A 26,535-nucleotide genomic window follows, 5' to 3' on the forward strand; every position below is an offset into this window, starting at 1 on the left:
GGGGGGGGACCTCTGAGCAAGTTCTGAAAGGGGAGGGGTGAGGTGAAAAAATGAAGAGGGAAAAATACAAAATGAAAGCAAGTACACAGTGTAAACATAGTCACTCCCAGTCAGGTCAGTAATCCATTCCAATCGGTTAACTGACCTCAGACTGGGTATCAAACCTGACATATTCTGGTTTCTTTGGCTTAGGAGCAGCCCTTCCTCCCTGAGCCAGCTTCCAGTGCTAGATTGATAGATTAAACTTCAGGTCGTCCAAAGCTCAGCAGCCCGTGTCCTAACTCGCACCAAGTCCCGCTCACCCATCACCCCCTGTGCTCGCTGACCTACACTGGTTAAGCAACGCCTCGATTTTAAAAATTCTCATCCTTATTTTCAAATCCCTCCGTGCCCTCACCCCCTCCCTATCTCTGTAATCTCCTCCAGCCCCACAACACCCTCACCCACCCCAAGATGTCTGCACTCTTCTAATTCTGCATCCCTGATTATAATCGCTCAACCATTGGTAGCCGTGCCTTTTGTTGCCTGGGCTCCAAGCTCTGGAACTCCCTCCCTAAACCTCTCTGCCTCTCTTTCCACTTTTAGGATGCTCCTTAAAATCGACCTCTTTAACCAAGCTTTTGGTCACCTGCTGTAATTTCTTATGTGGCTCGGTGTCAAATTCATGTGTTTTGTCTGTAACACTCTTGTGAAGCGCCTTGGGACGTTTTACTACGTTAAAGGCGCTATATAAATACAAGTTATCATAAGCGGTCCCTCGAACGAGGATGACTTGGGTTCACAGATGTTTCAATGGAGGACCCGATATTCCAGTCCTGAATTCCAATTGAATTGGGTGGAAGATGCCTGTGCGTGGATTTTTTTTAAACGTTGCACATCAGCCACCACACGGGGCTTGACAGAGCTAGGTCTTGGTCCAGTGGCAAGGGTTAAGCAGGACGACTGGAGACCTGCTCTGCTGCACGGACCGAGTGCGCACATATTGCACAGTGTGGGCTGGGCCCGTGCTGCCCCTGGGCTCTTCTGCACCCCGTACCCTCATTCGCCGCACTTCCGCCACACCCTGTTGAGCCCCCTCACTAAGCTAACGAGATGTTAGCTGCACCATAGGCAAATAAACCCACCAACAAATAGGTCAGCCTCCGAGGTTAGCCACAATTTGTGTTGGGTCCGTTTCACATGTTGCATAATGGCACAGTGATTGAGGTGCATCTGCTTTGTGCATCTGTGGTAAAGATGGCAAGTGGTGTCTTCCTGAAACCAGTGCGAATACTCCCAAGTCAGGCTCATCGCCATTTACATTTTAATTTATCCAATTCATTCTCCAACTGAATTGCAAGGCCACAAATTGAGACCAGATTGTTATTCCTTTGTGAAGAAGTGCTTCTGACGTGGGTCGGGTCGGCTGTCAGTTAGTTAAATCTAACCCGGTAAATCCTCAGCGTTCACCAAGTGCTGACCAGACAAGGCACCTACTGGTTTAGCCGTTTTCAAACCAAGTCCTCTCAGACGGGCAAATGAACCGATGCGGCAGGTAAGGGAATCTAGCAAGTTGCCCCTACCGCACTGCAAATGGAAACTGAACTGTAAGCTGAAACTTGTGGAAAAACTGATGGGGAACCAACAGGAAAAAAAACGTTTTGACGCAAAAGTTTACAAAACAGAAAGGCTAAAAAAAAAGTGCCACACTTTCAACTGAGTGACTGAACACGGGAGGAGGTTTGTGCAATGCATCGTGTGAGTAAAGCCAATTTTGCAGTCAAATTTTGCAAGGATAAATTCTATAATTTAAAATGCCCCCAAAAAATTAAGAAATAAATCCCTAAAAAATAAGGAATGGGTTTAATCCGTCACCTCCACTTGAGCAACACTGAATTCAAACTCCACCCACCTGACTAACCAAAGAGCTTGGTTATATATACGAAGCAATGTCCTCCCATATTCACACTAAGCTGTAGATAAGTTATTGTAGATTACAGATGTCTCGACTGATCTATGTTCACGCTTTATACTTTAGAACAGGCTGTTACGGGGAGCAGATATTTTGGGTAGAGTTTGCCCTCCAGCTGGACTAGTGTGTCCAATTCTGGGCACAGCATTTTCGGGAGGACGGGAAGGCTTTGGAGAAGGCGCAGAGGAGATTTACTAGGATGGGTCCAATGATTATAGTTGCAGACTGGGGAAACTGGGCTTGTTCTTAGAAGTTTAAAAGATTTGACAGGTGTATAAAATCATGAAGGGGTTAGATAGAGTAAATAAATAAACTGTTTCCAGTGACTGAAAGGTTGGTTACGAGAGGGTGCAGATTTAAGGTGATTGGCAAAAGAACTGGAGGCAACAGGAGGAAAAGCTTGTGCAGCGGGTGGTTAGGATTTGGAATGCACTGCCTGATAGGGCGGTGGATACAGATTTAATAGCAGCCTTCAAAAGGGAATCGGATAGATACTTGTAAGCAAAAATCATAGGGATATGGGGAAAGAGCGGGGGTAGTGGGACTGATTGGATGGCCCTTTGAAAGAATGGTGCAGACTGGATGGGCCAAATCGCCACTTTCTGTGCTGCACTGTTCTATGATACTGGGAGTAGGAACGAGGTGTGACAAGCAGTACTCCATTTCATAGAACCATACAACACGGGAGGCCATTCAGCCCTTACCCTGTGCTGGCCCCTTGGTAGAGCTATTCAGTTAGTCCCACTCCCGTGCTCTTTCCCCATGGACCTGGTCGTTTTCCAAATATTTATCAATTGCCTCTTGAACGTTACCATTGAATCTGCTTCCACCACCCTTCCCAGGGAGTGCGTTCCAGGCAATAATAACTGGTTGCACACGAACATTTCTCATCCACCGCCCCCCCCACCTCTGGTCCTTAAACCGACATTCTCTGGTTACCGACCCATCAATGGGTTTTGCACGAAAGGCGGCAGGTTCTACAGACTGCTTCTCTCTGCCTCTAACGTACTTCAACGAGGGGAAACTGAAGAAATCCAATAATCTTACAGGTTGGGAGGGACGATGAGCAACGAAGTAGAACGTACTTCCCCTGAAACAATCACAACAACTGAACGGAATAGTATCCTTTACATATTTTATTTGCCCAACTTAAGTGTTTATAAATAGATATTAAAAAAGACTGCCACGGTGCGGACTGCAGGAAGTCGACACACAGCAGAAATGTCCATTAGCTTGTGCTTGCTTGCAGAGTATCTGGGACGGAGGCAGCGACTCTCAATGAACTTGTTGCGTTTAAGGTTATATAGGCAGCCCAGCAGAAAAAGCTCTATCCGCGCTGGGAGGGAAAACGACCCACCCCCACCTCGGGAGATGGAGCAGTCCCTCACAGCCCTCACCCACACGGGGAGATAGTTTTACACCCCCACCCCATTCGGGGAGATGGGCTGGTCCTGCACCCTCCCCCCGAGGAGATGGACCCTTACACACACACACACCCCCTCCCACACACCCCCACCCCGCGGGGAGATGGGCCGGTCCTGCACCCTTCCCTCCGGGAAGATGGACCCTTACTTACACACACCACCCCCCGCTCCTTCCAGGAAATGGCCCCTCCCATACCAACCACCACCCAGCAAGATGGCCCCTCCCCCCCGGGAAGATAGAGCCTCCCACACCTCCCCCCACCCCACGGGGAGATAGACCCTCCCACACTCCCCCAGGGAGAGACAGCCCTGTGTTATACCCCCCACCTCAGGGAGACAAACCCATCCCATGCTCCCCACCCCCCCCCCAGGGAGACAGATCCCCTGCGCTCCCCCGCACAGGGAGATGGATGCCCCCCCCCCCCCCCCCACCACAAAGCCCGCAGGGAACGCAGAGGTTGTCCAGCGTTCCTATCTGACCAAGTGAAAGGTGAGCCAGTACATGAAGAACGGCTGCACTGCGGCGATCGCCATGGTCAGGTACATCCGGAGCTGATTCCTTGTCCCCCGCACCAGAACTCCCTCAGCCGCAGCCTCTGACAGAATCTTCAGTCTCAACGTCCGAATCTGGGAAAACATTCGTTTACAAGCAAGAGCATTATGGGATGGCAGTGAATAAATGCCCTATCCGGGCGATACTGAGCTTGACCGATCGGGAAGGTCCCGCGTGCTAGGTTTGTAATTCCAGCCAGGCCAGCAGCAGTTACCAGTTGGGCTCGGGAGAGGAACTCAGCCGGGATTCCTGCTACAGAAAGGTCAGCACGTGGACGTCAGACAAGGACCTGATCGGTAGAACTTCCAAGACCCGCAGTTGAATATCCTGCACACACACACATGACCAATGGCCACATGGCAGAAAGCAGTCACACCAGGCGATCTGTAGCCCAGGGAGAGTCGGTGCCCCTGGAACTGTACCCCAGGGAGAGTCAAAGTCCCTGGAACTGTACCCCAGGGAGAGTCAGCACCTCCAAGTAAAGTCAGGGAGAAAAGATGATCTTTGCCCCCCGCCGAAATGATAAATGTTAACGGGTTGTAAAGTGAAAGGAGAAATTGTTCAATCACTAAACTCACCATGAACACCACGATCGAGATGCAGCACCAGCCCAGAGCAACGTAATATCCTGTCCTCCCAAATATCAGGCCAGCCACCACTCCAGTGATCATCCTGTGGGTAAGAAAAGTGATATTAATCACATAACTACAGACCTGCTGAACTGTGATGCCATCTGCATCTATACCCTCGCCCGACTCCAGTGCCCTCTCAGCACTCATACCCCCGCCTGGCACCCTCAGACACGCCCGACCTCAGCCCTCGCAGACTCCAGCCCCCCAGCCCTCACAAACTCACCCGACATACTTGTACCCAGCAAAGGCAACCAGGTCGATGGTGGTTAGGTCTGTGTTCACCGTGACCAGGTAGAGACTGAGCAGGATAGCAAGCACCTCGATGACCAGCCAGATTAATGCCGAGCTGGCTTGCACGCCCAGCACCTCTGGAGAGAACCTACAGGGAGAGAATAAAGTGCTGTCAGTCAGTGCTGGATACTGGGCTGGAGATGGACTTAACGCAGGTCTGCACCCTCGGGCAATGCCAGCCACTCTGTGAGGGAGTACTTCCGCCAGAATTCTCCCTCAGGTATTCCCCAGCTGGGGAACAGCATTAGTCCGGAGCAAGTTGGCCCGAGGCTTTGGAACAGTGCGTCGTTTTAGGGAAAAAATGAACACAAGTGATTAAGTGCAATAAAGAATTATAAATCTAGGCACTGCTTGATGCTTGAAACAGGAAATGCTGGTCAGCTGTAACTCAGTGGGTAGCGCTCTCACCCGAGTCAGAATGTTGGGCAGGCTGACACGTAATACAGGCTGATGCTCCCAGTGTAGTACTGTAGTACTGTCAGAGGTGCAGCCTTTCGGGTGATACGTTAAACCGAGGCCCCGTCTGCCCTCTTGGGTGGATGTTAAATAGCCACGGCACTATTTCGAAGAGGAGCAAGGGAGTAATCCCTGGTGTCCTGGAAAATATTTCTCCCTCAAGCAACATCACACGCAGATTATCTGGTTATTATTGAGAGAGCTTGCTGTGCACAAATTAGGCTGCCACGTTTCCTACATTACAACAACGACTACACTTCAAAAAGTACTTCATTGGCTGTAAGGTGCTTTGGGACATCCTGAGATCATGCAAGGCGCTTTGGTAAAGGCAAGTTCTTTCTTAAAGCTAATCTCCCTTATCTAGAGCATAAAATTCGCAAAATTAAACATGAATGATGCTGACTGTCTCAGGCCATCCCACTGAAACATGCTCAATGATCCGCCAGGTTAAAGCGGAGAAGCACTGAGTGATCGTGTGACTGCTGCGACACCAAGGATTCTCACCTGCTCTGAGTTCCAAGGGCAAACCCGGCCACCAGTAAATACGTGATGAACGCCATCGCTGGAGAGAGAAATAGGCATTAGACACGGCACGGACAGTGAACTGATCCACGGCACTGCAGCCCGTTAAACCAGGCTGTGATGTTGCGACCACATTGTTCATTGAGAACACTTAACCAACTATCACAATCCAGTGATCACGTGCGGATGCACTTTCTTTATTCGTTCCTGGGATGTGGGCGTCGCTGGCAAGGCCGGCATTTATTGCCCATCCCTAATTGCCCCTTGAGAAGGTGGTGGTGAGCCGCCTTCTTGAACCGCTGCAGTCCGTGTGGTGAAGGTGCTCCCACAGTGCTGTTCAGGAGGGAGTTCCAGGACTTTGACCCAGCGACGATGAAGCAATATATTGCTAAGTCAGGAACTGATCCAACGAAATGTGTAGTCACACAATCAAATATAACGCCTGACTTCGGCGTAACGTAAGGCTCTGCCCCCCGCCCCGTGGCTCAGTGGGTAAACACACAGCCATGTGCGAGTCTGAGCCGTATAGATTTAGAAGGACCCACATTGCATTCCTGTGGCAAGTCATCGGACCACAGTCGGGATGTGATCGAGACGTTACAATTCAGTGCGAGTGAAGGAGGCAGCCGAAGTTGCTGTTCCCCATTGCCATCCAAAGCCCCCGTTGGAAAATGCACATGTGGCTGGCGGGGGCGGGCTCGGCTGCGATGCCATCCATGGTCAAATAACCAGCTAATACTGCCAGGCACAAAGAGTGTACGCTTGGCATGGACATCCCAGGGCGGCCAGCAATGTTCCCCGTCATTTGGGTACTTGGCCCCTTTAAAGGGGCTGCGCGGCCCATTCAAATTACCACGCATGGGAACGCCGTGGGGGGCGACTGCGTGGGACCGGCAGATCACTGCGCGGCCGTGGAGCTAAGCGGGTATGTTGACGGCCAGCAACGTTCCCTCCAAGTTGCACGCAGGCCACTCACAAGCTGTTCCTGCTGAGGTACCGCCCATGCGCGACCGCACAGCAAACTTAAAGGTACCGCGCGTACACAGAAACCCTTAAAGGGACACTCGCGGACAGTGGGAGCTGTAACCACAAAAAACACGGTAACTAATTCACCAGAGACGCAGAGCTCAGGAAATGGCCGATGTTACTAATTCTACTGATCGAGACAAAACCAGTTTTGCGCTGTTGGGACGCGGGGCTCACCCACACTGTTCAGGGAGTGCGAACCCTCTCTCGAAGCCTGGACGTGATTGCAGATTCGCTCTTGGAGAATAGTGTGGTTAAACTCATCCTGCCTCAGCAGGAGCGTCAGTCGTTGTTAGACGCCAATTAAAACCTTGCATAATGTTGACTGGAGCCTGTCAGGGCACCCCCCCGCCCCGGCCAAAACACTTCACGGGCCCCCGATCCGACTATGGATAGCGCTGATCGCGTAGCGCCTGCTCTTACCTGGAATATACAGGTCGGGAGCATTCACCTCCACCCGAGGGGCCACGGGCGTGTCCTGCTGGTACCGTACCTCCCAATTCTGTAAACGCACAGACAGTTAGACATCGATCAATAGGTTAAGCACAGCCAACACGAGCGGAAGGGGGAGGACCCGAATTGTCACGGCCAGATCCAGCTGACCTCCCGTGGGTCTTTGCTCTTTGATCATTATTTTTTTTTATATTCAAGCTGCTCCCTTTTGCCCTTCCGCCTGTAATTGCCCATCCATCTCCCACTTTGGAATGTCATCACCCGGCTAACCCTCTTTCCTTCAACTACCACTCTCGGTTTTGTCGCTCACTTATTGCGTCTCTGCTCCCAACTCTTTTTCACCATGTTCCTAATGTCCTTCAGGGAAGGGAGGGAGCTTCAATCACCACAACCATTCTATTTCCCAGAGTCTCTCCAGTCCCACACTGTGTGTGGTTGGCTTTTAATCCCCTCGGGCTAACCAAAAATGGGCAACGAGTTATTCCTTGGCAGCGCAAAGAACAGCAAAAAATGTTGCTGAACATACTTGAGCACCGGGTACGGGAACAGTCATCGAGTGATGCAGGATATTGCCAGCTGGAGAATCTGAGGAACATTTGCTTAAGAATGTAAGAATTAGGAGCGGGAATCGACCATATGGCCCTCGAGCCTGGTCCGCCATTCAATGAGATCATGGCTGATATTCCACCTCAACTCCACGTTCCTGCCCAATCCCCATATCCCTCGATTCCCTTAATATCCACATATCTATCGATCTCAGCCTTGAATATACTCAACGACTGAGCCTCCACAGCCCTCTGGGGTAGAGAATTCACCACGCTCTGAGTGAAGAAATTCCTCGTCTCAGTCTTAAATGGTCGACCCCTTATCCTGAGACTGTGACTCCTGGTTCTAGACTCCCCAGCCCAGGGGAAACATCATCATCATCATCACAGGCGGTCCCTCGATCGAGGATGACTTGCTTCCACACGAGTTCACAGATGTTTCAATGAAGGACCCGATGTTCCAGTCCTGAACTCCAGTTGAGGGGGTGGAAGATGCCTTTGCATGAATTTGAAAAAAAAACCGTGTGGTGACCGTTTCACACCAACCACCACACGGGCTTGACAGAGCTAGGCTTTTATCCAGTGGCAAGGGTTAAACCAGGACGACCGGAGGCCAGCTCTGCTGCACGGACCGAGTGCACACACATATCACACAGTGTGGGCTGACCCGTGCTGCCCCTGGGCCCTCGGCTCTTCTGGGCCCCGTACCCTCATTCGCCGCACCTTCACCCACGATGCTCCAAGGCCCAGCGCTCCAGCTCTATTTATAGCCCCGACCTGCAGGGCTGTTCTCACAGGTAGGGGCAGTCCACGAACAACTCCTCAGCATCTACCCTGTTAATCCTTCTCAGAATCGTTTCAATGAGATCACCTCTCATTCTTCTAAACTCCAAAGAGTATCTGCCTAATCCACTCAATCTCTCCTCATAGGACAATCCCTCTCATCCCAGGAAGATGCTAGTCAGAGTAGGAATCGCAGGATAGCTCAGATGAATACGTGGCTTGAGCAGTGGTGCAGCAGGGAGGGATTCAAATTCCTGGGGCATTGGAACTGGTTCTGGGGGAGGTGGGACCAGTACAAACCGGACGGTCTGCACCTGGGCAGGACCTGAACCAATGTCCTAGGGGGAATGTTTGCTAGTGCTGTTGGGGAGGAGTTAAACTAATATGGCAGGAGGATGGGAATCAATGCAGGGAGACAGAGGGAAACAAAAAGGAGACAAAAGCAAAAGACAGAAAGGATTGGAGGGCAGAGAAACCCAAGGCAAGAAACAAAAAGGGCCACTGAATGTAAAGGGGCTGCAGGAGGGGTCAAAACTAAAAATCATGGTTTAAAAACTAGTATTAAAACACTCTACCTAAATGCATGTAGCATTCGAAATAAAGTAAATGAGTTGACAGCACAAATCATTGCAAATGGGTATGATTTGGTGGCCATTACAGAAATGTGGTTGCAGGGGGGCCAAGACTGGGAATTAAACATACAGGGGTATCTGACGATTCAGAAAGATAGACAAGGGAAAGGAGGTGGGGTAGCTCTGTTAATAAGGGATGATATCAGGGCAGTTGTGAGAGACGATATTGGCTCTAATGAACAAAATGTTGAATCATTGTGGGTGGAGATTAGAGATAGTAAGGGGAAAAAGTCACTGGTGGGCGTAGTTTATAGGCCCCCAAATAATAACTTCACGGTGGGGCGGGCAATAATCAAGGGAATAATGGAGGCATGTGAAAAAGGATTGGCAGTAATCATGGGGGATTGTAACCTACATATCGATTGGTCAAATCAAATCGCACGGGGTAGCCTTGAGGAGGAATTCATAGAATGCATACGGGATTGTTTCTTAGAACAGTATGTTACAGAACCTACAAAGGAGCAAGCTATCTTAGATCTGGTCCTGTGTAATGAGACAGGAATAATAAACGATCTCCTAGTAAAAGATCCTCTCGGAATGAGTGATCACAGTATGGTTGAATTTGTAATACAGATTGGGGTGAGAAAGTAGTGTCTCAAACGAGCGTACTATGCTTAAACAAAGGGGACTACAGTGGGATGAGGGCAGAGTTGGCTAAAGTAGACTGGAAACACAGACTAAATGGTGGCACAATTGAGGAACAGTGGAGGACTTTTAAGGAGCTCTTCCATAGTGCTCAACAAAAATATATTCCAGTGAAAAAGAAGGGCGGTTAATGAAGGGATAACCAAGGAAATAAAGGAGAGTATCAAATTAAAAACCAATGCGTATAAGGTGGCCAAGGTTAGTGGGAAAATAGAAGATTGGGAAAATTTTAAACGACAGCAAAGAATGACTAAGAAAGCAATAAAGAAAGGAAAGATAGATTACGAAGGTAAACTTGCGCAAAACATAAAAACGGATAGTAAAAGCTTTTACAGATATATAAAACGGAAAAGAGTGACTAAAGTAAATATTGGTCCCTTAGAAGATGAGAAGGGGGATTTAATAATGGGAAATGTGGAAATGGCTGAGACCTTAAACAATTATTTTGCTTCAGTCTTCACAGTGGAAGACACAGAAACCATGCCAGAAATTGCTGGTCACAGGAATGTGGGAAGGGAGGACCTTGAGACAATCACTATCACTAGGGGGGTAGTGCTGGACAGGCTAATGGGACTCAAGGTAGACAAGTCTCCTGGTCCTGATGAAATGCATCCCAGGGTATTAAAAGAGATGGCGGAAGTTAGAGCAGATGCATTCGTTATAATCTACCAAAATTCTCTGGACTCTGGGGAGGTACCAGCGGATTGGAAAGCAGCTAATGTAACGCCTCTGTTTAAAAAAGGGGGCAGACAAAAGGCAGGTAACTATAGGCCGATTAGTTTAACATCTGTAGTGGGGAAAATGCTTGAAACTATCATTAAGGAAGAAATAGCGGGACATCTAGATAGGAATAGTGCAATCAAGCAGATGCAGCATGGATTCATGAAGGGGAAATCATGTTTAACTAATTTACTGGAATTCTTTGAGGATATAACGAGCATGGTGGATAGAGGTGTACCGATGGATGTTGTGTATTTAGATTTTCAAAAGGCATTCGATAAGGTGCCACACAAAAGGTTACTGCAGAAGATAAAGGTATGTGGAGTCAGTGGAAATGTATTAGCATGGATAGAGAATTGGCTGGCTAACAGAAAGCAGAGAGTCGGGATAAATGGGTCCTTTTCAGGTTGGAAATCGGTGGTTAATGGTGTGCCACAGCGATCGGTGCTGGGACCACAACTGTTTACAATATACATAGATGACCTGGAAGAGGGAACAGAGTGTAGTGTAACAAAATTTGCAGATGACACAAAGATTAGTGGGAAAGCTGGTTGTGTAGAGGACACAGAGAGGCTGCAAAGAGATTTAGATAGGTTAAGCGAATGGGCTAAGGTTTGGCAGATGGAATACAATGACGGAAAGTGTGAGGTCATCCACCTTGGGGAAAAAAAACAATAAAAGGGATTATTATTTGAATGGGGAGAAATTACAACATGCTGCGGTGCAGAGGGACCTGGGGGTCCTTGTGCATGAAACTCTTTTGAGTTTATCTGTGAAAACATAAAACATTAAACGGTGCCACCCGACCTGGGTGACACTCCAGACATTTACAAGGCCCTTTTTTTTTCCCCCTTTTTTGTGTTTTTTTTTTGTGTTTTTTTTTTTTTTTTTTTTGTTTTTTTTTTGGGCACTAAAATCACAATTTTTCCCCAGTGCCCCCTATAAAAGGGAAGGGGACACTAAAAGCACCGGCAATTAAAACAAATTAACTTTAAAACGTAAAATCAAATTAAAATTTGGTTGCCGGGCGTGATGATGCACTCCAGTCCCTCCGGTGCCCACCTCTTCCTTGTGCATGAATCCCAAAAAGTTAGTTTGCAGGTGCAACAGGTAATCAGGAAGGCGAATGGAATGTTGGCCTTCATTGCGAGAGGGATGGAGTACAAAATTGGGAGGTCCTTCTGCAACTGTACAGGGTATTGGTGAGGCCGCACCTGGAGTACTGCGTGCAGTTTTGGTCACCTTACTTAAGGAAGGATATACTAGCTTTGGACGGGGTACAGAGACGATTCACTAGGCTGATTCCGGAGATGAGCGGGTTACCTTATGATGATAGATTGAGTAGACTGGGTCTTTACTCGGAGTTCAGAAGGATGAGGGGTGATCTTATAGAAACATTTAAAATAATGAAAGGGATGAGAAGATAGAGGCAGAGAGGTTGTTTCCACTGGTCGGGGAGACTAGAACTAGGGGGCACAGCCTCAAAATACGGGGAAGCCAATTTAAAACCGAGTTGAGAAGGAATTTCTTCTCCCAGAGGGTTGTGAATCTGTGGAATCCTCTGCCCAAGGAAGCAGTTGAGGCTAGCTCATTGAATGTATGCAAGTCACAGATAGATAGATTTTTAACCAATAGGGAATTAAGGGTTATAGGGAGCGAGCGGGTAAGTGGAGCTGAGTCCACGGCCAGATCAGCCATGATCTTGTTGAATGGCGGAGCAGGCTCGAGGGGCTAGATGGCCTACTCCTGTTCCTAATTCTTATGTTCTTATGAATCAATTCAGTCATGCCTATCCTCCCGTAGCACATCCGTCAGGCTCAATTTTCCCTCCTGAGGTGTCTCTCTGTGCTTGTCTGTACTGCAGCTATGCAATAGATTCACCCCCGCCCCCCGCATCATTCACATTACTAAGCACCATCCAATTACAACATAGAAACATAGAAAATAGGTGCAGGAGTAGGCCATTCGGCCCCTCGAGCCTGCACCACCACTCAACGAGTTCATGGCTGAACATGCAACTTCAGTACCCCATTCCTGCTTTCTCGCCATACCCCTTGATCCCCCTAGTAGTAAGGACTACATCTAACTCCTTTTTGAATATATTTAGTGAAGAGGCCATCGCCTGTCCCTTCGGCAGAGCTGGACGAGAGAGATAAACGAGGCAGTGCAGGCGGCTCCAATTTCCTGCCTCCGAGTGCAACACACCCCCGGCAACCAAGATAATTAGTTTCTTGCCGCTGGAAACTTCATTTAACGAAGCGATGCCGCAACATAAAGGGGCACGAGTGGCCATACAGCAGCAGAAAACCCCTCCTCGGGGACAATCCTCAATTATTCTGCAGCTTTGTGCTTGAGAACCCGTCAGGTCGATTAACCTGCTCGCAGCCTGACTCACAGACGGCTGACCGACAAGTGCAACATCGCGCCACCCCCCACCAAAAACTCAATGGCCCAGAAATCCCGGTCGGCTGCTTCCCGCGGGCTATCGGGTTTAAAAAAAACTTTCCAAAAGATGTGCGCCCACCTGCTCCTGCTGCACCCACGCGAGTTCCCGGTCCTGAGGCCTCCACTGACGTGCACGCGCTGCGACGCACAGTCAGGACATGCGCAGGGCTGGAGCTGCAGTCACATGGCTCTGGGCAGCCAATCAGGGTACAGTATGTTCTCATTCGTAATAATGGGAACTCCGTAAGTTGGAAAACCCTTTATTCTGAATGAGAAACAGCCGCCCCCCACTCCAAACACACAAAACTCCAATAAAAAATAGAAAAATACACCACATATTTTTATTAATTTAAAATTAAAGTTACTTATGGATTGTAAAAGATATATTTTTCTGATTTTTTAAAAGTTTAAAAAAAATTATGGTGTAAAATAAACATACCGGAGTAGGGAGGGTTTTAAAACAATAAAATGTGTTTTTATAATTTTATTTTAAAATTGTTTGTGTATTTTAAAACTCTTCCGCCTGTAACAGTCGGCTATACGCCTGCTTTTATCAGGCACAAGAGTTTTGAGAATATCCGCTGGGCAAGATATGGGTAAATCCCGCAATCTTGGCCGTGCGAATGTCCTCGCTCCCGAGATACGGAGGATCTGTAGAGCTCCAGCCTGACAGATCGGAAAAGCCAGTTTTCAGTGCATGCGCATTGTGCGCCAAAAAACGGCTTTTGCGATGCCTCCCCGGGTCCACACGCACCCTGTACACATTCCATATACACTCCGCACGCACCCCGTACAGACCCAGGGAGGCCGGATTTTCTGGGCCAATGAAGACTTGCGCGTCCCTGGCCACCCGCCCTCTCCCCCCGGCGGCCACCCGCCATCTCCCCCCGACACCCCACTTCCCTCCTCTCCCCGGCACCCCACTTCCCTCCCTCCCCCTCCCCCACTTCCCTCCCTCAAGGACGGGTCACTGAGTTGCGAGGCTACAGCACGCTGCGCTTTGAACCGTAGCTTTCCTGGTTAATACCTCGCCGGTCAGAATCACTACCGACACTGGACACCGTCCTTACCTGGTGCATGTAGGGAAAGACGAGGAGTCCCAGCTTCTTCCCGACGTAAATGGTGTCGACGGCAAAGTAATATTTCAGTCTGCTCACTGGAATAAAGCGATCAATCTGCAGGAGTCAAGGGAAAAGGTTCAAATCGTTCTCCTCCATGTGGCTATCAAGAGCGGACGGAAGGGAGAGGGAACAGAAGGTTAAAAAACAACATGCAGACTTGATGTTAAGTACAGTACAGTGTTCTTAGTCAAAGTGTGCGACACTGTTGCTGAGGAATGGAACCTATGCTCAAACTCGAAGGAGGTCAAAGTGAAGGACCTCTGCTGTTGGGTCAGTGATGAGGTGTTGGCTCTTTATGTTGCATGCATTAATTACTCGAAGGTGAGATAACCATGTTTACGTGCTATCTGTAAAATAACGTAGCTGGTCCATTCATACTCGACCTCCTGTTACCAGCCCGCCGACTGAAAGACAACTGCACACGAGCGTACGTGTTAAAAGCACACAAGGCTCTCTGTTGTTCTACCCCAAGTTACGCTATCGTAGCATTGGATATCGGGCAGTGTGTGCACACTCGCTCGATCCACGTCGGCGCTGAAATACTGTCAATAAATCATGAAACTTCGCACCCCCCATTCACGAGTGGCTCTGCCCATTCGCTGGGCTCAGCAGAATTTTCTCAGTCGACAGTCTACCAAAGGCTACCTAGCCCCTGTACCCACCTTAAACTCCAGCTCATCCAAAACGCTGCTGCCCCGTGTCCTAACTCGCACCGTCCCGCTCACCCATCATCCCCTGTGCTCGCTGACTGACACTGGGTCCCGGTCCGGCAACGCCTCCATTTTAAAATTCTAGTTTTCAAATCCCTACATGACTCGGCCCCTCCCTATCTCTCTAACCTTCTCCAGCCCCTACAACCCTCAGATGTCCGCACCCCTCCAATTCTGACCTCTTGCGCACCCCCCGGTTTTCATCGCTCCACCTTTGCCAGCCGTGCCTTCAGCTGCCAGGGCCCTGAGCTCTCCGCCTTTCAACCTCTCTCTCCTCCGTTAGGACCTCCTCTGCTTAAAACCTACCGGTTTGACTCAGCTGTCCCAATATGAGGGGTATTAGTGCACTGAGGGGGGTATTAGTGCACTGAGGGGGGTATTAGTGCACTGAGGGGGGTATTAGTGCACTGAGGGGGGTATTAGTGCACTGAGGGGGGTATTAGTGCACTGAGGGGGGTATTAGTGCACTGAGGGGGGTATTAGTGCACTGAGGGGGGTATTAGTGCACTGAGGGGGGTATTAGTGCACTGAGGGGGGTATTAGTGCACTGAGGGGGGTATTAGTGCACTGAGGGGGGTATTAGTGCACTGAGGGAGGTATTAGTGCACTGAGGGGGGTATTAGTGCACTGAGGGGGGTATTAGCGCACTGAGGGGGGTATTAGCGCACTGAGGGGGGTATTAGCGCACTGAGGGGGGTATTAGCGCACTGAGGGGGGTATTAGCGCACTGAGGGGGGTATTAGCGCACTGAGGGGGGTATTAGCGCACTGAGGGGGGTATTAGCGCACTGAGGGGGGTATTAGCGCACTGAGGGGGGTATTAGCGCACTGAGGGGGGTATTAGCGCACTGAGGGGGGTATTAGCGCACTGAGGGGGGTATTAGCGCACTGAGGGGGGTATTAGCGCACTGAGGGGGGTATTAGCGCACTGAGGGGGGTATTAGCGCACTGAGGGGGGTATTAGCGCACTGAGGGGGGTATTAGCGCACTGAGGGGGGTATTAGCGCACTGAGGGGGGTATTAGCGCACTGAGGGGGGTATTAGCGCACTGAGGGGGGTATTAACGCACTGAGTGAGGTATTAACGCACTGAGTGAGGTATTAACGCACTGAGTGAGGTATTAACGCACTGAGGGGTATTAGTGCACTGAGGGGTATTAGTGCACTGAGGGGTATTAGTGCACTGAGGGGTATTAGTGCACTGAGGGGTATTAGTGCACTGAGGGGTATTAGTGCACTGAGGGGTATTAGTGCACTGAGGGGTATTAGTGCACTGAGGGGTATTAGTGCACTGAGGGGTATTAGTGCACTGAGGGGTATTAGTGCACTGAGGGGTATTAGTGCACTGAGGGGTATTAGTGCACTGAGGGGTATTAGTGCACTGAGGGGTATTAGTGCACTGAGGGGTATTAGTGCACTGAGGGGTATTAGTGCACTGAGGGGTATTAGTGCACTGAGGGGTATTAGTGCACTGAGGGGTATTAGTGCACTGAGGGGTATTAGTGCACTGAGGGGTATTAGTGCACTGAGGGGTATTAGTGCACTGAGGGGTATTAGTGCACTGAGGGGTATTAGTGCACTGAGGGGATTAGTGCACTGAGGGGGATTAGTGCACTGAGGGGTATTAGTGCACTGAGGGGTATTAGTGCACTGAGGGGTATTAGTGCACTGAGGGGTATTAGTGCACTGAGGGGTATTAGTGCACTGAGGGGTATTAGTGCACTGAGGGGTATTAGTGCACTGAGGGGTATTAGTGCACTGAGGGGTATTAGTGCACTGAGGTGGGTATTAGTTCACTGAGGTGGGTATTAGTTCACTGAGGGGGGTATTAGTTCACTGAGGGGGGTATTAGTTCACTGAGGGGGGTATTAGTTCACTGAGGGGGGTATTAGTTCACTGAGGGGGGTATTAGTTCACTGAGGGGGGTATTAGTTCACTGAGGGGGGTATTAGTTCACTGAGGGGGGTATTAGTTCACTGAGGGGGGTATTAGTTCACTGAGGGGGGTATTAGTTCACTGAGGGGGGTATTAGTTCACTGAGGGGGGTATTAGTTCACTGAGGGGGGTATTAGTTCACTGAGGGGGGTATTAGTTCACTGAGGGGGGGATTAGTTCACTGAGGGGGGGATTAGTTCACTGAGGGGGGGATTAGTGCACTGAGGGGGATTAGTGCACTGAGGGGGATTAGTGCACTGAGGGGGATTAGTGCACTGAGGGGGATTAGTGCACTGAGGGGGGTATTAGTGCACTGAGGGGGGTATTAGTGCACTGAGGGGGGTATTAGTGCACTGAGGGGGGTATTAGTGCACTGAGGGGGGTATTAGTGCACTGAGGGGGGTATTAGTGCACTGAGGGGGGTATTAGTGCACTGAGGGGGGTATTAGTGCACTGAGGGGGGTATTAGTGCACTGAGGGGGGTATTAGTGCACTGAGTGAGGTATTAATGCACTGAGTAGGGTATTAGTGCACTGAGTAGGGTATTAGTGCACTGAGGGGTATTAGTGCACTGAGGAGGGTATCAGTACAATGAGGGAGGTATTAGTACACTGAGGGAGGTATTCGTGCACTGAGGGGGATATTAGTGCATTGAGGGGGTATTAGTGCACTGAGGGAGGTATTAGTGCACTGAGTGGGGTATTAGTGCACTGAGGGGTATTAGTGCACCTTGGGGGTATTAGTGCACTGAGGGGGGTATTAGTGCACTGAGGGGGGTATTAGTGCACTGAGGGGGGTATTAGTGCACTGAGGGGGGCATTAGTGCACTGAGGGGGGCATTAGTGCACTGAGGGGGATTAGTGCACTGAGGGGGATTAGTGCACTGAGGGGGTATTAGTGCACTGAGGGGAGTATTAGTGCACTGAGGGGTATTAGTGCACTGAGGGGGATATTAGTGCACTGAAGGGTATTAGTGCACCGAGATGTATTAGTGCACTGAGGGGGGTATTAGAGCACTGAGGGGTATCAGTGCACTGAGTGGGTATTAATGCACTGAGGGGTATTAGTGCACTGAGGGAGGTATTAGTGCACTGAGGGGTATTAGTGCACTGAGGGGTATTAGTGCACTGAGGGGTATTAGTGCACTGAGGGGTATTAGTGCACTGAGAGGGTATTAATGCACTGAGGGGGTTATTAGTGCACTGAGGGTTATTCGTGCACTGAGAGGTATTAGTGCACTGAGAGGTATTAGTGCACTGAGAGGCAGCTCGGTATCAAATGTGGCTTGATAATCGCTCCTGTGGAGCGCCTTGGGAGGATTTACTGCGTTAAAAGGCGCTATATAAATATATATACACCAGTTGTTGTTGCCGTTGTAAGCAGCTCACATGAATTGAAGGCGGGTCGAGACAAGGAACGACAAACGGTCAACAGGTGCCGGGGATAAACGGGTCGGCTGACGGGGTTAGTGAGATCATGTGATGTTTTGGTGTGCTGAGCACGTGTGGTCCAGGAACCAATCGGTAAAGAAAGAAAAAAAAGACCTGCATTTATATAGCGCCTTTCACGACCACTGGACGTCTCAAAGCGCTTTACAGCCAATGAAGTACTTTTGGGGTGTAGTCACTGTTGCATTGTGAGAAACGTGGCAGCCAATTTGCGCACAGCAAGCTCCCACAAACAGCAATGTGATAATGACCAAATCATCTTGTTTTTTTTTGTGATGTTGATTGAGGGATAAATATTGGCCGGGGAGAACTCCCCTGCTCGTCTTCAAAATCGTGCCGTGGGATCTTTTACATCCAACTGAGAGAGCAGACGGGGCCTCGGTTTAACGTCTCATCCGAAAGACGGCACCTCCGACAGTGCGGCACCCCCTCAGCACTGCACTGGGAGTGTCAGCATAGATTTTTGTGCTCCAGTCTCTGGAGTGGGACTTGAACCCACAACCTTCGGACTCAGAGGCAAGAGTGCTACCCACTGAGCCACAGCCGACACTCCGGATAGGGACAGACCCCTGTGCCGTGCGGAGAACGGCCTATCCCTAATTCCCCGATCCTGCCCCCCCCTCCCTCCCTCCCTCCCCCCCCCGTCGGACTCTTACATTCTGGCCGACGATGCTCTTCCCCTGACTCGCCAAGCTGCTCCCGTACGCCATTGCCAGGTTGGACATCATGGGGTCGCTGAGGATGCCGGGTCTGGCGAGGCCAAAGCTCGCTGCGGAGCCCTCGTATCCCGGTCCCGACGGCGGAACCTCCATATTCCCGCTGGTGTCTTCAAAGAGGTGGCTGGGGTGTCCCAGGGAGTGCGTTGACCCCCTCGTTCTCACCTTGGCAGCTGAAATTGAGAGGGAGAGAAGAAAGAACATAAGAAATAGGAGCAGGAGTCGGCCATTCAGCCCCTCGAGCCTGCTCCGCCATTCAATAAGATCATGGCTGATCTGATCTTGGGCTCAGCTCCACTTCCCTGCCCGCTCCCCATAACTCTTCACTCCCTTATTGTTCAAAAATCTGTCTATCTCCACCTTAAATATATTCAATGAGAGAGTTCCAAAGATTCACGACCCTCAGAGAAGAAATTCCTCATCTTCGTTTTAAATGGGCGACCCCTTATTCTGAAACTATGCCCCCTAGTTCTAGATTCTCCCACGAGGGGAAACACCCTCTCTGCATCTACCCTCAGTATCTTATATGTTTCAATAAGATCACCTCTCATTCTTCTAAACTCCAATGAGTACAGGCCCAACCTGCTCAACCTTCCTTCATAAGTTGGCCATTGTTGTAACCGAGCTACGTATCTCAACCCTCGCCACCAATTTCAATCCTTCCGCGTCCCTCCTAAGCTGAATAAATAAAGTGTAAAGTTGTGTAGATGGGTTCATACTCGATGGTACATTCTCATGCCCCATTCCCACCAGAAACTCAGAAACTGGGAATGAATTCCAGACATTCCGAAACGTGTGTAAAACACTGACATTCATCAGCTCCTGCCACTGATTCCAGAGCAAAACAACCAACAAAGGATGAGTGCAGCTCCAACAACACAAGCTCGACACCATCCAGGACAAAGCAGCCTGCTTGATCGGCACGCTACCCACCACCTTCAATATTCACTCCCTCCACCACCGGCACACCGTGGCTGCAGTGTGCACCATCTACAAGACACACTGCAGCAACTCGCCAAGGCTTCTTCGGCAGCACCTCCCAAACCCGCGACCTCTACCACCTAGAAGAACAAGGGCAGCAGGCGCATGGGAACACCACCACCTCCACGTTCCCCTCCCAGTCACACACCATCCTGACTTGTAAATATATCGGCCGTTCCTTCATCGTCGTTGGGTCAAAATCCTGGAACTCCCTCCCTAACAGCACTGTGGGAGCACCTTCACCACACGGACTGCAGCGGTTCAAGAAGGCGGCTCACCACCACCTTCTCAAGGGGCAATTAGGGACGGGCAATAAATGCCGGCCTTGCCAGCGACGCCCACATCCTGTGAATGAACAATAAAAGGAACTGTTTTGTCTGAGTGTGCATAAAAGTGCAGTAAGTCAGCAAGAGGCGAGATTGCACTAGAATTTTACTTCTAAATTGGGGCAAGTCAGCGTATATGTAGTTAAATCTGGGTTTCCTAAACACTTGCTGTCACAGGCAGACAAGAGTGAGAGAGGACTGGCAGTGGGTGAGAATCCATCGGGGGGGGGGGGGGGGGGGGGTGGAGGAGGAGGAGGAGGAGTGCGTAGGGTGTGCAGTGGTTCCCTCGAGGGCCCTACCTTGGTAAATATGTTTTTAATGCTGAATCCTTGTTCCCGATGCCTCAGGGAAGGGCATACATAAGAAATACCACAGCGCCGGGGGGGGGGGGGGGGGGGGGGAAAGGCTGCCCCAAGAGAATGCAGGATAGTGAGAGATTCAGGAGATGGGGGAAGACAGGAGAGAGGTGGAGACACTCTCGAGAGCCCTGAATGATGTGTTGTCTCCTGGGTTACCGAGTCTACAGCACAGAAACAGACCATTTGGCCCAATGGGTCTCTGGCGGTGTTTATTCTCCATACAAGCTTCCTCCCACTCTTCTGCATCTAACCCGATCTGTATTTCCTGTTCCTTTCTCCCTCACGTGTTTATTCCAGCTTCCTGCATCTATATTATTCGCCTCAACTACTCCAACCACATCGAGTTCACATTCTCACCACTCTCTGGGTAAAGAAGTTTCTCCTGAATTCTCCATTGGATTTATCAGTGACTGTCTTATATTGATGCGCCCTAGTTCTGGTCTTCCCCACAAGTGGAAACATCTTCTCTACGTCTACCCTACTGAACCCCTTTCACAGTTTTGAAGACTTTGATGAGGTCATCCCTCAGCTTTCTCGTTTCTAGAAAAGGTGTAGGGAAGGGACTTCTGTAACGAAGTGCAGAAGCTCCGGGGCGAGGGAGGGGTGCAGAGAGTGCAGGTGCAGTTCACGTCAAAAGTCAGCAACATAGGGAATACTTTGCAGACCCTGCAAAGAGTCCCAGGAGTTAGATCAAAAAGAACAACCTAAAGAAGGTAGTAAAAACAGAAGATGCTGCATATACTCAGGAGGTCAGGCAGCATTTGTGGCGAGAGAAACATAAAAACATAGAAAATAGGTGCAGGAGTAGGCCACTCGGCCCTTCGAGCCTGCACGGCCATTCAATAAGATCATGGCTGATCATTCACTTCAGTGCCGCTTTCCTGCTTTCTCTCCATACCCCTTGATCCCTTTAGCCGTAAGGGCCATATCCAACTCCCTTTTGAATATATCTAACGAACTGGCCTCAACAACTCTCTGTGGTAGAGAATTCCACAATTCTCTGAGTGAAGAAGTTTCTCCTCATCAAGGCTTACCCCTTATTCTTAGACTGTGTCCTCTGGTTCTGGACTTCCCCAATATCGGGAACATTCTTCCTGCATCTAACCTGTCCAATCCGGTCAGTATTTTATATGTTCCTATGAGATCCCCTCTCATTCTTCTAAACTCCAGGCCCAGTCGATCCAGTCTCTCCTCATATGTCAGTCCTGCCATCCCGGGAATCAGTCTGGTGAACCTTCGCTGCACTCCCTCAACAGCAAGAATGTCCTTCCTCAGATTAGAAACAAGGGTTAACGTTTCAGGTCGATGTCCCTTCGTCAGGACTGGAAAAAGTTCGAGATGTAACAGGTTTTTAAGCAAGTATAAGGGGCAGGGCAAAGAGTGAGGGGAGGAAAGAACTAAAGGGAAGGTCTGTGATAGGGTGGGAGGCAGGAGAGATGAGAGAGACAAAAGGGGATGATTGTACAAGGCAAAAGGAGATGGTAATGGGACAAGTTAAGAAACAAAAGATGAGTCTAGAGAGGGTGTAAATGGAGATAGCAGAATTAACAGCTGCCTTGGGAAAGAGAAAAAAAAACAGAAAAGAAAGAAATTGTCGAACTCGATGTCCAGAAGGCTATAAAGTGTTTAAACGAAAAATGAGCTTCATCGGAACAGTGCAAGAGGCCGCGAGAACCTATTGCATCTCGAACTTTTTCCAGTTCTGACGAAGGGTCATCGATTTAAAACGTTAACCGTTTCTCTCTCCTGTTTTTCTCTGCCTGACCTGCTGAGGATTTTCAACATTTTCTGTTTTTATTTCAGATTGCAGCGTCCGCAGTATTTTGCTTTTCTAAAAAAAAAGGTAGTAATGTCAAGATTACTATGATCGCCATGCAGTAATCAGAACGGAACAGAACCAGCCAGAACAGCATGGTGCATGGGGAAAGGCGCAGATTCCTTGGGCAGTGGGAACTGAATTGTGGTAAAAGGGTGAAACTTGAGAAATAAGGACCGTTTCCGCTACAGCTGAGGTGGTTAAGGGGTAACCTGACAGAGGTCAAGATTGCCAACACAGCAAGAGGGGAAATGACCCCTCCCCCTGACTCAGGAGGTCATGGGCCCCATCTTGGAGTCTTGGGTCTCTTACAGCGCAGTACCGAGGGAACACCGCACTGTCGGAGATTGAGCCTTTCCAATGAGACGTTAAACCGAGGCCCCGTTGCCCCCTCAGGTGGACGCAAAAACGATCCCATGGCACTGTTTAAAGAAGAGCAGGGAGTTCGCCCCTGTGCCCTGGCCAACATTTGCCCTTCAACCAACATCACAGAAACAGAATATGTGGACAGTTCTCTCATTGATAATTTGTCAATCATCTAAAGTACTGTTTGTGGGACCGGGCTGTGTGCTAATTAGCTGATGGGCATGACGTGCATAATGATTGCACTTCAAAAAATAATTCACTGGCTGTGAAGTGCTTTGGGGCATCCTGAGGACATTAAAGATGCTGCATAAACAGAATCCCGTTCTTTCTATATTCACACAAAATGGCTGCTATATCGGACCAAAGCACTGAACAAGGAACCCTTTTACCATTGCGATATGCACCAGAAAGGCTGTGGGATATCACCGGGAGCTCCCAATCTCTTCAAACCCACAGCAAACCCTCATGCCGACCGTCTATGAGAAGAAAAACTTGCCTTTCTATAGCGCCTTTCACAACCTCAGGACGTTCCAAAGCGCTGTACAGCCAAGGAAGTATTTTTGAAGTGAAGTTACTGTTGTAATGTAGAAAACACAGGCAGCCACAGCAAGCTCCCACAAACAGCATTGTGATAATAACCAGATAATCTGTTTTTGTTATGTCGATTGAGGAATAAATATTAGCCCCAGGACACATGGAAAACTCTCCTGCTCTTCTTCGAAATAGTGCCATGGGATCTTTTACACCCACCTGAGAGAGCAGACGAGGCCTCGGTTTAACATCTCATCCGAAAGACGGCACCTCCGGCAGTGCAGAACTCCCTCAGCACTGCACTGGGAGCGTCAGCCTAGATTATGTGCTCAAGTCTCTGGAGTGGGACTTGAACCCACAATCTTCAGATCAGAGACGGGGTGCTGCCCACTGAACCACGGCTGAACCTATGTCACTCGAGCTAAAGAAATTCCAAGATTATGTCAGTACTGCTCCAATGCATTTCATGAACAAAGCCTGTAAAAATTTTTAAAACTCAAACCCTAGAAAATCTCGTGCTCTATTTCCCCTGCCCTAATCAAACCCTTTGTCCTCCTCTGCTGAGTTCTAAATTTCTCCCAGTCCCCAGATTCACTGCTATTTCTGGCCAATTTGTATGCCACTTCCTAGAACTAGAGGGCACGATCTTAGAATAAGGGGCCGCCCATTTAAAACTGAGACAAGGATGAATTTCTTCTCTCAGAGGGTTGTAAATCTGTGGAATTCGCTGCCTCAGAGAGCTGTGGAAGCTGGGACATTGAATAAATTTAAGACAGTTTCTTGAGCGATAAGGGGATAATGGGTTATGGGGAGCGGGCAGGGAAGTGGAGCTGAGTCCATGATCAGATCAGCCATGATCATATTAAATGGTGGAGCAGGCTCGAGGGGCCGTATGGCCGACTCCTGCTCCTATTTCTTATGTTCTTTGAGAGAGAGCACGGGAAGTGAGTTTCAGCAAGGTATTCAACTATCTAGAGCAGCACTGCAGTCAGTGCTGACGGTTTCATAAACCAGCCATTGAATTTCACAGAAATCTCTTTTCATGGCACACTTAAACATCACAAATTCATATCATCTTCTGTCCGACTTCACACAAGATTTGGTTATGCATTTAAACTCAATGGTTACCTATTTTTATCGGTTTGTTTATATAGAAAGACTTGCATTTCTACACCGTCCTTCCTTACCTCAGGATGTCTCAATGAATTACTTTGGAAGTGAGGACATTGCTGTAATGACAGAAAAGCAGCAGCCAATTTGCGCACTGACATTGGATGAGGGATAAATATTAGCAAGGTCACTGGGAAACTCCCTTGCACTTTGTACAGCGCTGTGGGATCTTTTACGTCCACCTGAGAGAGCAGACGAAGCCTCGTTTAACGTCTCACCCAAAAGACGGCACTCCCTCAGCACTGCGTTGGAGTGTCAGGATTGATTTTTGTGTTCAAGTCCCTGGCATGGGGCTTCAAACTACAACCTTCTGACTCGGGCGAAAGTGCTACCAACTGGGCCACACCATTGAAGATTATTCAACTTCAGTGAAGATAAACTTTAACCTGGCAGGGTAGGGGGAGGGGGGAGTGAGAGGTGTTCATCCATCCTGCAGCTGTCCCTGAAATTTGGGGATGAGCCTTGGTGTAAAAGGTCAGGAATGTAGTTCCCAAGAAATGAGGCACAGTGATCTGCCCCGCGGGCACGTGGCTCAAATAACTGGCTTGCACTCGAACCTTTCCCTCAAACTGAAGGGTCCCTGTGGTAACACACCTCCGCTCTTGCATTGGGGGAATCCCTGGGGTAACCCATTCAACCCCTCAAATCTGGGGGTGGGAGGTGTGCAGTCTGGCATTGCCCATTCTCCCCTCACATCTGGGGTGCGGGGGGGGGGGGGGGGGGGGAGATCTGGGATATACCATTCTCATCTGGTCTGGGGGGGGGGGAATATCCCATTCCCCGAGTTGAGGGCGGGGGGGAATATCCCATTCCCCTGAGCCTGGGGGGAGGGGGAATATCCCATTCCCCCTGAGCCTGGGGGGAGGGGGAATATCCCATTCCCCCTGAGCCTGGGGGGAGGGGGAATAACCCATTCCCCCTGAACCTGGGGGGAGGGGGAATAACCCATTCCCCCTGAACCTGGGGGGAGAGGGAATAACCCATTCCCCCTGAACCTGGGGGGAGGGGGAATAACCAATTCCCCCTGAGCTTTGGGGGGGGGGGGGAGATAATAACCCATTCCCCGAGCCTGGGGGGAGGGTCTCCCAGGGACATCCCATTCCCCCTGAGCCCTGGGAGAGCAATATCCCATTCCCCCTGAGCCTGGGGGGGGGGAGGGGGAATAATCCCATTCCCCCTGAGCCTGGGGGGAGGGGCAGGGGAATATCCCATTCCCCCTGAGCCTTGGGGGGGGGGGGGGAAGAGAGGGCGGGGGGGGGGAAGAGAGGGCGGGGGGGGGGAAGAGAGGGCGGGGGGGGGGGAAGAGAGGGCGGGGGGGGGGGAAGAGAGGGCGGGGGGGGGGGAAGAGAGGGCGGGGGGGGGGAAGAGAGGGCGGGGGGGGGAAGAGAGGGCGGGGGGGGGGAAGAGAGGGCGGGGGGGGGAAGAGAGGGGGGGGGGGGAATATCCCATTCCCCCTGAGCCTGGGGGGAGGGTCTCCCAGGGACATCCCATTCTCGCCTACCCCCTCAGTGCCGGGGGGGGGGGGGGGGGACTGGATTCCTCGCCCGCTGCTATATGTAGACGAGGAAGCGGACGGTGCTGGCCGCCTCTGCCGCCGCCTGAGGGGGGAAATAAAATCGGGCCACGTACGTAACTTACGCTGTCGGAAGCCGTCCGCGGGGCGGCCGCTGTCCATGGCGAGAGGAGCGGGGCCCGGCCGCTCGCGCTCGGCCCCAACCGCCGGAGGGAGAGGGCGGTGCCTGCGTGCTGATCGACAGCCGCCTCGGCCAATCAGCGAGCGAGCGGCTCCTGGCTAACGCCTGCGCACTGCGAGCCCGGGCCGCCGGCTGATGGACAGCTGCTTCGGCCAATCAGCGAGCGGCCCCTGGCCAACGCCTGCGCACTGCGAGCCCGGGCCGCCGGCTGATGGACAGCCGCCGCCACCAATCGGCAAGCGCCGTCAGGCGGCGCACTGACGTCGCGGCGGCTCCTGCCCAAAGG

At 50.4% G+C, this 26,535-nt stretch overlaps 1 protein-coding gene across 2 annotated transcripts; it reads right to left on the minus strand.

Moving 5' to 3' along the window:
• Positions 1-3,807: 3,807 nt before the first annotated feature.
• On the minus strand, positions 3,808-26,308 carry yif1b (Yip1 interacting factor homolog B (S. cerevisiae)). 2 transcript variants are annotated; one of them, XM_070867806.1, is made up of 8 exons: positions 26,194-26,308; positions 18,947-19,179; positions 14,149-14,253; positions 7,279-7,357; positions 5,812-5,869; positions 4,784-4,939; positions 4,507-4,600; positions 3,808-4,002 (listed from the first exon to the last, which is right to left on the minus strand). In XM_070867806.1, the coding sequence occupies exons 1-8, from the start codon at positions 26,228-26,230 to the stop codon at positions 3,847-3,849; spliced, it is 918 nt and encodes a 305-aa protein (XP_070723907.1). In that variant the 5' UTR covers positions 26,231-26,308; the 3' UTR covers positions 3,808-3,846. The 2 variants fall into 2 exon arrangements, with proteins under 2 accessions (XP_070723907.1, XP_070723906.1); XM_070867805.1 differs by having other exon boundaries at positions 26,185-26,308.
• Between the last annotated feature and the right edge of the window lie 227 nt (positions 26,309-26,535).

The sequence above is a fragment of the Pristiophorus japonicus genome, chromosome 26 (assembly GCF_044704955.1).
Source record: "Pristiophorus japonicus isolate sPriJap1 chromosome 26, sPriJap1.hap1, whole genome shotgun sequence".
NCBI lineage: Eukaryota > Metazoa > Chordata > Chondrichthyes > Pristiophoridae > Pristiophorus > Pristiophorus japonicus.

What these genes read in the sequence shown, in the direction of transcription:
- yif1b (XM_070867805.1), bottom strand. Translation starts at nt 26,230, where the DNA reads ATGGACAGCGGCCGCCCCGCGGACGGCTTCCGACAGCGTAAGTTAC. An exon ending in TCTTTCCCTACATGCACCAG is followed by an intron (nt 7,358 to 14,148) that starts GTAAGGACGGTG and finishes GTGCGTTTACAG; the next exon opens with AATTGGGAGGTACGGTACCA. An exon ending in GCTGGGTACAAGTATGTCGG is followed by an intron (nt 4,601 to 4,783) that starts GTGAGTTTGTGA and finishes TCTTACCCACAG; the next exon opens with GATGATCACTGGAGTGGTGG.